Below are 17985 nucleotides of genomic sequence, written 5' to 3'. Positions count from 1 at the left end.
GGGCTCTCAGTGGCTGGTGAACTTTAACTCTGATAAAACTCAATTTTTTCAGCTAATCGTTATTGCTATAATCTAGATCTTCCTATATTTATGAATGGTAATGTACTTGATAAGTTATCTACCCTTTGTCTTCTAGGATTAACTCTTACTTTCGATCTTCCTTAGAAACCATATATCAAATTGATTGCAAAATTAGCATCTGCTAAGGTTGCATCTCTTTATTGTGCTTGACACTTTCTTACTCTGGATTCTATTCTTTACCCGTCCTTGTATGGAATACTGTTGCCATATCTGGGGCGCATCTTCCAATGATAATGATTTCTCTTCCAGACAAGGTGCAAAAACGCATTGTAAACATAATTAGACCTGCTCTTGCAGCCTACATTCAAACATTGTCACATCGTCATAATGTTGCTTCTCTTTCTCTTTTCTATAAATACTATAATGAGCACTGTTCTAATGTGACTGTTCATAAGTGCTCCAAAAATTCTTATTTGCCTAGCTTTTTCCCTTAAACATTAGCTCTTTGGAATTCACTTCCTTTATCTTGCTTTCCTAATTCATATAATTTGCAATCCTTTAAGTCGTCTGTCAATCGTTATCTTGCTCTACAATCTTCATCTTTTCTCTTCCAGTAACTTCCAACTCTAATAGTGGTTGCTTGCAGCCTTGTTTGAAGTGAAGATATCAAAACACTTAACATTTCAAAATACATAAAACATATATTTCTTTATTCCTAACATTATTTTTTTAACCTTAATTAATATGTTAAGTTAACATGCTTTCTTTCAAGCAATGTAAATTACCTTCATTTAATAAATATAACTTTGATCAAAATGCATTTTTTTAATTCTAGCTAATATTAAATAGGGCCTTTGAGAGTGTCAATGGTGCCCAGGTAAAAAATTGAAAACAGCGCCTTTATTTCAAACCAAGAAATTACAAAATTTAAAGTTTCGTGAATACAGCAATTATTTATTTCTGATGCAGCACATTGTATTTTCTATTTACTCTCTACTCGATTGGGAAACATTGCTTTACTATTAATTCTCTGGATTGAGAAACATTAATCAAAACTGACATTTAAAAATTTTTTTTTTTTTCAAAACCAATAAACAAAAAATGAATCAACAAAATCTTCAAAAAAGCTTAACAAAGTGCTAAAAACTGAATTTTCTGAACTTTTCTGACTGCCAAGTATCAATGATAGTGGGTGACCAGGGTTGATATTTGACCCGGGCCGGGTTTGATAAAATATAGCAGGGGCCGGGTTTGTGACCAAGGCAGCATAAATATTTATACATCATAAATTATATATTTTTTTAATTCAAAATTCATATTATATTTTTTATATATATGCATATATAAACATTATTATGATCATCATAATCATTATTACCATCACCATCATTATCATGACCAGTGGCGGCTCGTTAATAGGGGCCATAGGCCCCACCTAGATTTATTTAAAATAAAGTATTTTTTAATGTAAATATATATTTATATATATATATATATAAATATGCAACTGTTAGCCTAAACTATTTGCAGACAGGTTTTATAAAAATAAATAGTTCTAGTTTAGTTCTAATTTTAAATTATTTTATTTTTTAAGTAATATATTTATTTGCAATTTATTTAAAGTATTGTAGCGTTGTTTTAATTTATTACCAATAACGGCTGGGCCGATTTCTACTGGCCCTATTTAATTTGGTTGTGGTAATATAATTTTTAATGCGCGCGCAGTATTTATCGTGCTTTCAGGTGGGACGAAAAAATGCACTGCAGGGCCTCATTGAACTGGCCCAAGAAGAAAAAACGTTTAAAAACATCACTAAGCTGTAAAATTTCATCCACCATTTTTAATTCTCGATTTTAAAGAGTGAAGAATTTACTGCTGCAAAAAGTCAGAAGTTTTGTTGACTCACTAAGGTACAGTAATATTAGAAAACCTTTTTCAAATTTATTTGTAAAAATAATGTTGTAAACATCATACATTTGTTAATATTGCAATTTTACTGTGAATATTTACAGTGTTAATATTACAATATTAACAGTGTTAATATAAAAATATTAACTGTGTTAATATTGGTTTCTTCACCTAGATATGTAGATATAAAATTTACCATGTAGTTATTAGGAGTATAAATTAATAGGAATAGGAACATGGCAAATACATGATATTTAAAATAATGTAACAGAAATTACTGGTATAAATGTTGGTTTGACATAAACATTTAAAGAGATACAGTTAGGTAAAAAAAAAATTAATTTATATTAATTTTCAGAAACTAGATTTTCTAGGGCAAGTCATTTTATTCAATAATTATAACAGAAATAGTAATGGTAAAAAGAATAAAATTATAAGTTTAGAAATTCTAGGGAAATTGAACAGTTTAGAAAATTGATTTTAAATTTTTATAATCAACAATCGTGTATATTTTATAACTTTTGTTAGTTAACTACATTTTCAGGCATATGTTTTATTTTTAAAAAAATTTATAACGCTTGTTTTTTTTATTTTACAGGGAAAAAATAGTGGCTCAGCCATATTAATGAGAATCTTTTGGATCTAATTTTGGAGCCAAAAAATTTCAATTTTAATATACAACATTTCCCTCAGAATCATATATAAAATATTAACATAACTAACCATTACTAAGTGAAGTTAAGTTGATGTTGGAATTAACCGTTTTGTTGAAAATGCTGTTTTTAGTGATATCGGCACAATTAATGCCCTATCCCAATTATGCATGAATATAACCTGATTGAAACATTTTCTAAGGTATCAAAATTGATAGAGATTGTTTTGGTCAAGCCTGTGTCTACAGCTGATGCTGAAGGGTGTTTTATTACTTTAGAAAGAGTTAAGACACTTATGTCTTAACTCTTTTTAAAGTAATAAAACTATTAGAGCAGTTTTTGCTGATTTTTACGTAGGTTTAAAAGATTCAATGTCACTTAATACTTTTGAAAGTATGCTAGCCCTTTGCTCTCTCAACTAATCAAAAAACGCTAGCGTCCTAACAAACACCAATGCATCAATTACGCTGACAGCAAGTCGTTGCGTTATTGTTCTATAATATTTTCTGGCCCCACCAAAGTGTATTTTCACCGGCCGCCACTGATCATGATCATTATCATCATCGTCATCATCATTATAATCAGGCTTTAGCCTTCCTCTTTTATGCTGTTTCTCTAACATAAACAATCTAGACTATTTTCTTTCCTTAATTAAATCTCATTCATGCAATATGCAAGGCACTCTCTTCAAGTTTTGTTACTTCTACCACTACCATTTTCTACTAAAGCTGCTACCTCTCTACATACTGATACCTAAATTACTTTAATCTATTTTAACAAAACATTTTTCTAATCTGTTTAGGATTATGCCTCCTTTTCTTGTCTTGTTAGAGTCATACCACACATACATCAGATCATCTACTCTTTCGACAAATACACCATATAAATACTTAAGTTTAAACAATAATGAAAGGATAGTGTATGCCAGCATCTAAATAAATAGCAAACATATATGTTTGTATTCACAATATGTATGCATAAAGTGCATCTGTGTAAGTGGAAGCTTTTATTCCTTCTGAAATAGAAGTTTGGAAGCCTTTATTACTTCTCTTCAATTTTAAGTCAAGACTCATTCTACTTCACATTTTTCACCATCTCAAGCAGTTGCTTTATTAAACAATCATTTTTTTTATCTTTTTACAAGAACATTTCTCTTATGAACAAAAGTCTTTTTATTATTGCAAAAAGCCAATGTAAAAAAGTCCTGTCTGATGTTAAGCTCTGTTATTCTCAATTTACTAAACCTTGTATCTTATCTCAGATGTTAGGTTCTAGAGATTTTTGGTTAGCTTTCAACAGTGTCATTAACTAAAGTAAGTCTAACATTTAATCTCTAATTCATGGGTCTGATCTTTTTACTTCTCCCCAGAATAAAGCAGAGTTATTTGCAAAGAAATTTTGCTCTTATATGACTCTTGAATATAATGGCCACACTCTTCCTAACAGTTAAACAGATTAACCCATTGTTAAAAATTCAAATCACTCTGGCTTACAATGCTAAAGTTAATACTCAATTAAACACTTCTACAGTTTGTGCTCCAGAATAGATTTACATCATAGTCTTAAAAAAGCGTTTTCCAGATTAGTACGATTTGTCTTCATTCTGTTTCTTTATATAAAGTTATTCTTGAAGGTCTACCCGCTTCTTTATTTCAAGTAACTTTAAGAGTACCACAAGGCTTTATCTTTGCCCGTGTATTGCTTCTTATCTACAATAACAATCTTCATGATATAATAAAGAATTCATGATAATAAAGAACTTCATGAAATCTAAAGCGGCGCCATTTGCTGACGATTCAACTTTATACTCTTGTCTTGACTAAAAATCTTCACTTGTTAATTGCTTAGAACAAGCAGCCGATCTCTCTTCTGTAACAGCCCAAAGCTTGCAGTGGCTTATATATTTAAATTCTGGACTAAAAATCCACAATTTTTGTTAGACAATAAAACTCATTTATTTACTGCAAAAAAAACATTGCAATATTGTTGGCATTCCTATATTGATAAATAATAACCCTCCTACTCTTAGACAAAGTCTCAAAGCACATTGGAAATGTAATAAGATATGCTTTATCTGCCAAGCTTGAGCCACTCTCCCATTGCTGTAAAACTTGCACAAAAAATATGTAACAAGATTCAACATTTTCAAAGAATACTTCGATCTTAATGGCTGACTCAACTGCGAGCACACCAGCTGAATTCAGACTGTAAGCATTAACAGGAATGCATAGAGCTTCAGAATAAATTTAGCTTATTAAGGCTTTAGCTCCCTTATAAGCGCCTGACATACTAGATTCATTATCATTATCGACTCAAATCACATCAGTGATAAGCTTAGCAATATAAACTTCTTCATCTCGAAAGCTTTAACACACAAGAATTGTTCTTTGATTTGCCAGCAATTAGTTTTTCTTTTTCATAGAGGAGAAAACAAATAAAAAATGTTACTACTCAGTGTGAGATATATTGGGGGTACCATTAACTATGATCGTGAAGTAGATACCATCCTGGATTTGTTCAACATCTGCACTTTGGTTGACACCACCTAGATTTCTGATGAAATCATTATGAGGTGATAATGAGAAGTAAGGGCACTCATTCTAGAGCCATCTTGTTAATGGTGTCTTTTTTCAAGATGGATGCAATGATGGGGTTGTGGCAGCCAATAAGCTCCATACCAACCTGAAAGTTTCCATTTTCTTCCCTAGTCACGTGTGTCATTTCACCTGCAAACATAGTTGTATATAGTAATTATAATTAAATTATTAAATTAATTATGTAAATATGTAGGTATAAAAATATATTTATATAAATCATTGAAATTGATATCGAGAGAACTTAATAATATTTGAGAGAACTTAATAATAATAATTATTATAATAATAACTTAATAATAATATTTGAGAGAACTTAATAATAATAATTATTATAATAATAACTTAATAATAATATTTGAGAGAACTTAATAATAATAATAAGTTACCGAAGTCAAGAATAAGTCACATCTAAAATTCCACGAAGAGTTGTCCTCCACTTAGCTGTCTCAGAATTTATTTACTTCTAGAGCTCTGAATATATACCAGAGCATTTCCAAAAAATCACGCACAGAAACTCGTATATGTTTTGTCTATTATTTTCATAATAATAAAACTAGCCTTCTTGAATTTACTCTCATTTAATTCTAACCTATATAAATATTTTGTAAACAAAAAATGGTATACATTAGTAATGTTAACAAAGAGTAAATTAAGTTTGAAGCGGAATCACGCACAGAACAGAAAAACACATTTTAGTTACTAGATAAATAAACTTTAATTCCTTGGAAAGTATAAATTTCAGTGATATATATATTTTTTAATGATATTTTAGGCATCAGTAAAGATTTCCAGAAAGTTACAGGGTTGCATTATGTATCATAGAGTCACACCAATTGTTTAAATGCAATTCATAATTGTCACGCACAGAAGTTACAAATTTGTCAACTTCATGTAGATATTTTTAAGAAAATAAATTGCTTGTGAGTATTTCAAGTGAAATGTTATACTTTTACAACTCATATTTTATATACTTTCAATGAGAAATGGCAGTCATCAAGTATTTCTAGCTACAATAGAGCGTTTTGAAAATTAATGTATATTTTCAAACTGTAGCAATATTATTACACAAAAAAATACATACATATTTACTTTATTCAGGTAGCCTAAAATATGATAAAAATATTTTTGTTATAAATGTTCTTTAAGAAAATCTAGTATGAATAAAAATCATAGTATGCATATTGCTTTTAGTCACAGCTTTTAATTGATAAATTACAGAAAAATAAAAAATCATGCACAGAAATGGAAATGCCTACCAGTGGAGCTGGTAAGATGAATGTATGCTTCTTTTAATCCATGTAGAACTTTAGGTGCAATCGCCAGGATTAATGCTGCTTCACACCATCTATGAGTTTACTCCATTGATTTCTCCGTTCCAACATAGAAGGGACAATTACCTGCTTTCAAATACTGTTAAAGTGCTGGGGGTCCTTTTAAAATAATTACACCTCTATCTTTTTGACTCAAAACAACTGGCCGCAAAGAGGGGTTAACATTATTTAATACCAAGTCAGGTTAACCATCACACTACTCACTGTTAGATAAAGTTCCTCCTTCTGACTCTGATGAGTCATTTTGAAATTTATTTAGCTCAGATTCGGAGGAATTGATTGAGGCCACAAACCACACATATTAACTGCAGTAAATTACACATATTGAGTGCAGGAAAGATGCAAATATTCAAATATTTGATGACTGGTTGGGTCCTGGTAGAGGCAAGGCGGCTTATTTTTCTAAAAAACTGCTTCAATGAGTCAGTGGTCAGCTTCCATTATAATTACTGCGGCGCATCTTCTATTGTGCAATCGAGCACGAGCTAGCATGGCTAACTGTTCATGGGTTTACAGAATACGCCCGGTTCTGTCTAATTCAACTACAACTAAACCCTAATTTTTCGTAAAAAATTAGTTTATAATTAATTATAATAATAGTTTATAATTAATTATAATAATTAATTATAATAATAACTTAAAGCTTAAATTATTTTTTACATGTGCATTTTTATTCCTTAAGTTTCAGAAAAAAGCATATACAAAAACTAAGCAGATTTCACATTTTCAGTCATTAAAATGTTTTCTATTTATTGTTAAAAAACAAACAGCAATGGACTGTCCGACACCCCTTCAAGCTTGGCGCCTGGATTAATTTGACCCCTTTACCCCTCCCTCTCGAAGGCCCTGATATTATGTAGATATTATATCTGTTTAGAATCCAGGGATCAATAATTTTCAATCAGGAAATTACAAGATTGGAAAAAACCTCCAGGATTGTAACCCCTAATGTATACCACTTTTAATTTGTTAATTTCATAAGAATAATTTGCTACTACAAAAACCATTAGTTTATGTTTGTAAATTTTAATGTGCTTGTCCCTAAATAAATTAGTGGATGCAAACTTCACTAAACCTATTTTTAGTCAGTCAATATATGTAAAATCTTATTTATTAATTTTTCATTAAAAAATAACATAAAAACCAAATAACCAAAACAAGATTAACCAAAGCAAATACAGTAAAGTTTTAGAACTTTTTTTTATATTTTAAATCGAAAGTTAGACCATTATCAATCAATTTCTAGTTTCTATATCAAAATCAGTCAGAGAATAAATGGTAAAAACCCTGACAGAGCCTGCAACAGTTGACTGGAAATATTATTACTGATTAACTCTATTTTTTAATCAATGACCCACATTTAAGATATAAATTTTTTAAGATTTAAATTTTTTATAAATTAATTTTTGAATAACATAAAATAAACTATGCAAAGCCTGATACTTGATCAGAATATATAATTTTGATAAATAAATACCTAATAAATAAATAACAACAGTAAGATAATACCTATATAACAATAGTTGAACTTTACATTTTGAAAAATTTACCTGGTGACATGAAATAATAATTGAAATCCAAGAAAACAAGCCTGACAAAATAAGAGAACCAGGTGTCTGGAAAAATAATATTTGCGTTTCATTTGTAATCATTTTGTCCTTGTGATTCTAAGCATATCATAACTGTAAAATTACTAATTACTATTGCACATCTAAAACGAAAAAGAATAAGAGTAAATTAAATTTAAAAAAAAAAAAAAACAATGATTAGATATAGCAATGCACACATTTGGAAACAAAAAACAAAACAATTATTATTGTAAAATTAATGCATAACTATAAACTTCTAAGATAAAAAACAATCTTGTCAGCAAAAATCCGCAACTAATCGAACCCATACACAATTTAAAGTCATACATAACCTTGACCATGTTTGGCCAAGAAAACATAATTATCTTAAAAGAAGAGCTACATATTATTTAATCTTCAAATTTAAATACATACTAACTGAAAATATGTATAAAACTTAATTTGCGTATTATTCAATATACAAATTGCTTTAAAATGAAATGAACTTAATGCGACTAAAAATTAGTTCCTATTGTAACAATATAAGATTTATTTAAAAGCAAAAAAAAATTAAACTAAGTAGCTTAGTTAAAAAAAAAATTTCACCTGAAAATGTTTTTATTTTCAGGTGAAATTTTTGTAATTATGTTTTATCAATACAGCTTTTTCAAACGAGTTTAATTGTATATTATTTGAGCAAAAAAAACATGAAATAACTAACTCATGTTGTTTAGTTTACAGTATAAAAATAAGTCATTAATATAGTGACAACTTTTATTTTTTGGTTTTTGTCGCACATCAAGCCTTCTGTGCAAACTCTCGAATACAATTTAAGCGGTGAGAGGTCAAAGGGAAGTTTTACCAACCCCGCGTAATGTAATCTTTAAGCAGATTTTTAGCATAAGATTTAAGCAGATTTTTAGCATAAATTTTCTAAAGGTTTATAAACGTTACTGTTTCGATAAATGATTTTGACGACAATTAATTTACCGAACATTTAATCATTAAGTGATAAGCGTAGTGAGTGCACATATATTATCGACAGATTTAGGGATAAGCGGAGCGGAGTGAACATACTTTGACGGAACTAGGGATAGGAGCAGTAGAGCGCACAAATTGATTGAGGGTATTCGCTTGGAGAGGCAGTCTGTCAGTACACAATATTTTCGGCAAAATACTATTATTATATAATCATTGCGAGTGGGATATGATGCAGTAGTAGATTGATGTTTGGCATCGTAGGGGGAATGGGGGAGGGGACACCGGATAATTTATCAATGCCTTTATGTTTTTTTTTATTTTTATTAATTCACCTACCCAAAGCGGAGAAGGCCACTACAGACAAGGAGGCTACTTAATTGTGGTTATAAACCTCACTCAACTCTATAACTCCGAAACACGAACCTTGATAAACAAGGCCGCTACGCGGAGAAACAAATTGAGCGCGGTACTACCAGGGACGTGGTGGGGATCGAACTCGGAACCTGTCGCTTATAAAGCGAGCGCTCTACCATTACACCACTACCGCATAATTTGCTCGCGTAAAACAAAAATAACAAAATTCTTGTAAGCTTTTTTAAATTTTGCAGATTGCTGGACCTCTCGCAAAATAATTAAAATATTTTTAATTGAAATAGTTAAAAATATTTTTATTTTCAGGTGAAGTTTTTGTAATTACGTTTGTAATTACATTATTGTATTGTGCCCTTTATCATTAAGTTAAGCGTCTTAGTACCTATTAAGTACGCCTAAGACACTTAACAATCTAGAATTTGAGTTTGCTAAGTTGAGTTTGGTAAACAGCCATCATTAAAATAAAAATGAATCATTTAATATTATTGCTTATTTAAAACTATATGATGAATCGCCGTGCAAATTTACATCTTTTTGTAAACAACTTGCGCGCGCTTACTTGTTGGTAGAAAAGATTAAAACTTTATAAGAATACAATCACAAGTTTTTTTATTTTATTTTATATATACTTCACTGTTCATATAAAAATAAAATAATAAAATTACAATGAAATTTTTACTTTACACAAAGAATATATATAAAACAGACAAGGAAAGAAGATACGGATGACTGTTATGGCCACATGACTGTTATAAAGAAGATACAGATGACTGGTATGGCCACAATCTTTTCGTGGAGCCTCTTTGCAATAACATTTAAAGCCCACGTGGCTTTGGTAAATTTACAATAAAATACTTTTTCTGGGAAATGCTGCGTAGAATAAAAACTCATTTGTTTTTCAATTTTTTAATATTGTTAATTTTTAATTGATTCCATAATGACGGGCCTTGGCTAATAACTGAGAATTTTGACACTTGCGATTTTAATATGCTCAGGTGGTGGTTATGGTTGGTATTTGACCGAGGATTGTATTTTTGTGAAAACGTCGATCAGAAAATACTTTTGGCGGCAAGTTATTCTTGCATTTATAAATAAATATTAATATTTGAGGCGAATTAAGTTTTGATATATTTAACGCATTCATGTATTTCATTATAGGGGAAGGGTTTTCTAATTTCTTTAAATAGTTAACCGCTTTACATGCGTGGTTTTGTAGGCTCTGTAATCTTATTAATTTAGATTTGTTGTGTTAGCCCAAATAATATCAGTGTAGGAGAGATGACAATGAACAAGACTGAAGTAAAGCATTTTGCTTGGTTAATAAGTTTATTATATAAAAACACACAAACAAGTATTTTTTGCATTTCTTTTTGCTAAATCTTAAGTAGTTCTTCTGCAAATTTTAAATTCAGTTTGCTCTCGTAAAAAAAAAAAAAAAAAAATTCTTGTAAGCTTTCTTAAATTTTGCAGATTGCTGGACATCTTTCAAAAATCAGAGAAATAATTAAATTTTGCAAAAGCCAAGGAATTTTGACTGATTTCATCGGGAAAAAAAATTAAACAAAGTAACTTAGTTAAAAATATTTTTATTTTTAGGTGAAATTTTTGTAATTGAGTCATTTTCTCATTCCGTCAACTCCGTTACTGAAATTTTGTCCTACAGCTATAAAAACGCAATTCTTGTACAAGTAACATAAAAAACAGCACCGTGGGTAGTAATACTTATCGTTAATACAAACTAGCATTTTATCGGATATTTCCAACTAAAATTTAAAATTTTGTGTGCACAGTTGTTAATCAAAAATGTCCACTCCGTAGATGTCTTGCATCTAGGGCTATATTGATATACTCAATAATTTTTTTTCTTTTGTATTAAGGCTATTCGGGGACATAATTTGGTGCTTTAGACATGCTAATATATGTTATTTAAATACGTGTATTAATTTACACCTTATTATGTTGTAGCTCTTGTCAAAAACTTGCTGCCTCCACATTTTTTGTCCACTCCGTTATTACATTCTAAAATAGTCACAGGTTTGTAGTTTTTACTTATTTACTAATTTAAATATTTACTAATTAAAATAATAAAAAAAGTCCAGTTCTATGGAATTTATTAACATTTAAAGTTATATCGTGCTGCAAGCATTAATTATATAAAAATGAGAGCTTAATTACCTTATTTTAAAAATGATATTCTTATTCGAAGTCTACTCCGTTACGCTTTTTTATTCCATAAAACTACAAATTTTTATATGGCGTGTTTTAGTACTCTTTAAATCTTTTTTTTAGTACTATTTAAATCTTTTAAATCTAATATAGCAATAAAAGATTTTAAAGATGTTTTCCAATGAGTAAAAATGAGATATTATTGATTATGCATAATTATGTCTACTCCGTTACTGTCAACTCCGTGATTTCCTCTTAATAACGGAGTTGACAACAACATAACGGAGCTGACATCACGAAGATAAAAAAAATCAAAAGCTTTAAACTAAGCTATTTTCTGCATTAAATAAACACGTCAACCATTTGGGACTTACTGCAGCGATAAAATATGATTACCTTGCAGCGTTAAATATGATTACCGTACGTACCGCTGCGTTCTTTTACTTTCAAGTTATTGTAAGAGTAATTTGTAAGTATTTTAGTATTAGGATTTCATTTATTGTTTGGTTTTTATTTACATTTGCCTCTAATACGTTTGGCTTTTAAAATAAATGTAAATCTTGAAATTTATTTTAATAATAATAAATAAATAATAAATAAACATTTGGTGTATTAACAATTACAGTTATTATACTATTTTTCCGAAAGAAATACAACTAGGCATATAACATGAAAACTTCAAAGAAATCTCGTGCTGAAATTCAGAAAGCGTTTCGGGACAGACAATTAGAAAAAAATGCAGACATATTTCGTGAAAAAGAACGCAAACGTTGGCATATGCGGCGTGAGCAGAAGAAGGTTAAAGTGATATCAGAATTATCAGAAAGGAAAAAATGAATTGTTCGTCGTTATTGGCGCGTCCAGAAAGCAAAATTTAGAGCTGCAAAAAGAAAGATCGAAACATCGTTATCAGAGTCACCGGAACGCGAGTTGAGTAGGAATAACGAACGCAAACAAAGAGGTAGAGCAAAGGTTGCTTACCGAAAAACAAAGGCTTATAGAAAAATACAAACATTAACGAACGAGTTGGAAACGGCTAATTGTTCAGCCCAAAAACACAAAAAACGTTGGTTAAGGCTTAAAAGTTTCCTGCCTGGTTTACTAGCAAATTCACCTAAAACCACTGATAGATCATTTACTTCTTCTGTAGAAAACGGTTTTCTTACAAATGAAACAAGCAGGATGTCAAATTTATTAGCAGGTAATAAAACCCCAAACTCTTCTTTTTCATCAAAAAGTACAACTCTAAACAGCGAATGCCATTGTGGTAATGCATCGCTTGATGTTGAAACACAGGATTTGATCAGAGAGTTTCTTACACGTGATGACAATTCTAGAATAGCAACTGGAAAGAAACAGACTGTAACAAAAAATAAAGATAAAAAACAAAAGCGACTACTACTCGATTCATTAATAAACCTTTATGAAAAATTTAGCGCGGAATATACGAGATACAACATTTCATATACAACGTTTACTCGTTTTCGCCCATTTTTTGTCCGAAAACCGTCGGCTAAAGATAGAGATACATGTCTGTGCAAAAAATACGAGAGCATACAATTACTTTGTGATAAACTTATTAACCTGCGTGTTTTGAAAGAAAAAATATTGAAGAAGTAGTGAAACAAGTTTGTTGTAGTACTGATAGAAGAGAATGCATGTTCAAAGAATGTAACATTTGATTTAAGTCTCGTGTTTAATTTTAAGCAAAAGGATTGCTAAAAGATGAAAGTATTACAGTTTGGTACCAGTGGGAAAAAGAAAAACAGGAATACGAAAAGATGGGAGAAAAAACAACAACAAATGTTACGAGGAAAAGTGTGAAGCGTGGAACTCTTAAAGTTGCATGTTTTTATAATAAGACACCAGTTCAGAATGTACAAACAATTAAAAGAAACGGTAAATGTGAACGAAGCTGTTATACATATAGATTTTTCTGAGATCTATGTGTGCAAGAATTTCAATCATCACATTTTGGAGCAAGTAACAAACAAGCTACATTGCATACAGGAGTAATTTATAAAATGGGTGGACATCAGTCATTTACAACTATATCCGACTCTTTGAGGCACAATCCTCCTTCTATATAGGCACATCTGGAACCTCTGCTAATTGAACTCAAGATAAATAACCCACAAATAACAGATCTTCGTTTTTTTTTCTGATGAACCAACCACACAGCATAGGAATAAGCTTGAATTAGAATTTTTTTGAAAGTGGGCATGGCAAAGGAGCACCAGATGCGATAGGAGGATCTGTTAAACGTCAGGCAGATCAATTGCTTAATATGGGTTGTGACTTTCCAGATGCAGAAAGCTTATATAATTTTCTTAACAATGGACATTTATTAATAAAGTTTTACTATATTGTGGGATCCAAAATTACTTTTTTTTTTTTTTTAATTAAGGTTTTACAATAAATTTTGTAGGCATAAACTGCCTGTCAACCTAATAATATAATACTTGACAATTACAGAGTTTGTATAACTAATAGAAAATAAAATGTGGATTAGTCGTAGAGAAGCCATTCATTTTTTAGATGATTTTCTAGAAGCAGTTTAAACATTTTTAGAGATAACGCTGATACAATGTGATTAGGAAGAGAGTTCCATTTATTTATTATTCTTAAAGAAAAAAAATTCATACATAAATTTAATCGCGAAGATTGTTTTTTTAGTTTATATACATGACCACGAGTAATAAATTTACCATCTATTTCAAAAAGACTTCTGTCACTATTGTTGTTTTTGCACTATTTGTAGACGTTGATTAGGTCTGCACGAAGTAGCCTGTATTTTACAGTTGTCATATTTAATACCAACAATCTTTGTTCATACGGTAGATCCTGTAATCCATTGATTCGTTTCGAAGCTCTTCTTAACACATTTTCTAGTTGCCGTTTGTCTTTGAGAAGTCCAGGGTTACAGATTGATCCACAGTATTCTAGGTGAGGGCGGACTAGTGCTGAAAATAGTTTTTTGAAGGATAATAAGTCTGGATATGATGTAAATGTTCTTTTTATTATTCCTATTATTTGTGTGGCTTTGTTGACTTGAATAGTTGTGTGTTTGGAAAATAATAAGTTCGAATCTATGTGAACACCTAAATCTCATTCGCAATTTGTGGTTTTAATGTTTACTCTTATATTTTTTCTTTTTGACTCAAAATATTCCAAAACATTAAAGGCTATTACAGGCACTATGAAATTGCATCAGCTGCACACAGACAGAAAATTTGATGTTTTGTATCGAGATTTAAGTTGCTTCTGTAAGAGGGCTACAGTTTGCACATGCTACAATTTAAAGCGATATATGTTTTCTAAAAACACTAGCACGGTAAAAAAATATTTGTGTATTTTATTATTTTGCTAAATTATTTGTTTCTATAATAATTAAATTTATTTTAAGTACTTCCGTGAATTTCTTTTTAATATTGCAGAATTTTAACAGTGATGAAAGTATTACTTCGGTTAATGCAAACGGATGTCAATGATTACCAATTTCAACATTTAAGCAACAATATCATTGATCTGGTTAATTTCGATGAAAATTTGAATATCTTGTTGATTGAAGCAAATGATGTTGTGAGCGACAACGACTTTCTTCACATTAATGATGGACGGTAATGATCCAGCAACGGAGCGGACAGTATTTGTACAATTTAAATCCGAAAAAGATTTTTGTCGAGTTAGTTTCTTTTTTTAAAGACGCTTTACCTTTTTTAAAATGACAATGTACTGAATTTATTTGTATACTAAGATTTTCCCTTTAATTTAAAATGTAACTTACACTGTTTTGCTTTTAAATAATAAATAATTAGCAAATGTCAGTAACGGAGCAGACATTGTCGCATAAATTAAATTTTTTATGTCATTAAATTTGCCTAATATACTTAACATGTAGGCTGTAGTTATAGTACCCAGTATATTTCATTACAAAAATAGAATTTGTTACAAAAATAATAATAATTCACAGATGTAGTTACATTTATGTTACGGTAACGGAGTGGAAAAAATTATTGGGCTTCATTACTTGATGATATCCAAAAACATTTAAAAAGCAGATTCGTGCAAAACCAAATCTATTTTGTTCATCCCTAATGATGAAACTTAACATACTTGTTAAAATTTTATAGATAGTTCAAACTTTATTTTCATGCAACATTAGTTGCGACAAAACCGTCGCAACTAATGTCGATGAGAAATTGACTCAATTATGTTTTATCAATACTGCTTTTTCAAACGAGTTTAATGGTATATTATAGAACAAAAAAAACATGAAATAACTAATTCACATTATTGTATGCTTGTTTAGTAAACAGTATAAAAATAAGTCTCTAATACAGTCACAACTTTTTATTTTTAGTTTTTGCCGCACATCTAGTCCACTGTGCAAACTCTTGAATACAATTAAAGAGGTGAGTGTTCACATCAGCTTGTTCAAACATTTTAATTCTTGTTAGAGATAAAACAGAGAATAAATTTCCTAACAGAACATACAAATATCTCAATGTTTTTACTGGAAAATTTCCGAATATTTGTTTTTTCTGTCTACAAGTATGCGCGCGCGTCTTTTTTTGAAAGCGAGAATGTAAACATTTGCAAGTCATCTATTTACACTAAACATATCACTGTAAGCGTGTATTAAAAAAAATTATATTTTCCTGCTAGCTTATACAATTTTTTTCTGCGAGTTTTTTTTCCAGCAGAAACAGAACGTTCGTTGGGTGTCTCAAGCAAAGTGTTTAAAGACTCGTGACATCTATGAGATGTTGTATAGATGTCTTATGGACGTTTGTGCCAGCTGGATTAAAGCGAAATGATTTATTAAGAAGTCAATGCTCTCAGCAAATCAAAGTCTCTCTCAAATCAAAGTCAATGCTCTCAGCAAGCTTGCGTTCAATTAAATTAACACCAATCCAGAAAGACATTCTTTTGTCATTTTTGATCACAGATGACTTTTGATAACCTTTAGTCTATTCCTCTCATGATAAACTCCTCTCATGATAAGCAGATGTAAAAGGAAGAATTGTGTCGATTTTGTAGAATATAGCAAGTTAGATAAACAATTATTAAACATAAATGCGGGCAAATTTGTAAAATAGGTTTGTAAACGATGGGTGGCTGTTGCCTAGTTTTCTATTTCTGTTTAAAATAAACACAGAATTTTGCAACAAGAAACTTATATTTTAGGGGGCGCCAGTTGACCAGCTTAAAGGGTGCGGGAGAGGAGAGAAAGGCAATTTACATCCCCCTTCCTTCCCACAAATGTTAAAGTTTTAAATAAAAAGTGTTATAGAATCAGTCTGAGCGAGCAAATCCAATCTAGACGGGTTGTTTTGAGGACAGACTGATTTTTTGATTTTAATCTAAACTATCAATCCGTTTTTAAATGCTCGTTTTATGTTTTCAAATATTTAAGGCATAATTACTTACTTTCTTTTAGGCTTACCTTGACGAGGCTATTGTTTAAAACGACTATTATATAGTTTCGTTTATAGAGTTTATTATTTATATGAAATAAGGCATCAGTAAAACAATTTAAAATTGTTATTTTGTCTTACTAATATTTTGTTCATTCTTTAGTTTGAAATGGCTAATTTGTTCCTAAACCAAAATTCTATCAAGCATTATATAAAAGGTTTTACTCTAAAGGTTAGTTATACCTGGTTATACCTGGTTATACCTAGTTTTAAAGAATATTTAAATTATGATTCATCTAATCTACTTCAATGACTTCGCTTTAACAAGTAAAATCTACTTCAATGGCAGCGGTTCAACAAATAAAATTGGAACATCAGTAAAATTAAACTCATCGTCTTCAATTTAGCCCAACCAAAACCACCAAGTCAATCTTGGGTTTATTAACAGCAAACATTCAGACTATGTGGCATAATAATCGTAAATTCCTAAAAATCAATTGACTTTTAAGAAATAATATAAGAATTATAGTTTAATTAATGAACAACATAGTGTCAATAGTAAAATTATTTGAATTGTTAATAGTAATACAGGTAATACACAATTTTTCTTGCATGTTTTGTGAATATCTTAGGTATTTAGTCTAATATTTGATAAAGTTTGATAAATTTGAAAAAGATGCACTTAATAATAAAAATTTAATCGAGTTTAAACTTGTAAAAATGTTGAAAACAATGTCTTGAAATAAAGATCTTATCAGTTAGTTAGATAGTGATCAGAAGTTTCTTTCTGCATATTAATCTGATCAGGTCTCGTTTTACTTAAAATTCTTCTTCGCAAAAAAGTATATATACAACAATACTTTCTGTTGATTTAAAAATCGAAAAAAAACTTGGATCTGTACTATCCAACCTTGTGATGCAAAAATGTTCATGCTATTTAACAGTTTATTTTATTATAGAGAATGAA

General features: G+C 30.0%; 1 protein-coding gene across 1 annotated transcript in view; it reads right to left on the bottom strand.

The window, feature by feature from the left end:
• Nucleotides 1-8221, bottom strand: part of LOC100213476 (transmembrane protein 184A) — a 34947-nt gene extending 26726 nt beyond the window's left edge. The window contains exon 1 of the mRNA XM_065803185.1: nucleotides 8062-8221. Within this exon, the coding sequence (XP_065659257.1) occupies nucleotides 8062-8163 (102 nt within the window). The 5' untranslated portion in view covers nucleotides 8164-8221. The remainder of the gene's footprint in view (nucleotides 1-8061) is intronic.
• Between the last annotated feature and the right edge of the window lie 9764 nt (nucleotides 8222-17985).

This window comes from Hydra vulgaris, chromosome 08, assembly GCF_038396675.1.
Source record: "Hydra vulgaris chromosome 08, alternate assembly HydraT2T_AEP".
Taxonomy (NCBI): domain Eukaryota; kingdom Metazoa; phylum Cnidaria; class Hydrozoa; order Anthoathecata; family Hydridae; genus Hydra; species Hydra vulgaris.
This window is presented reverse-complemented; position numbering and strand designations above follow the sequence as displayed.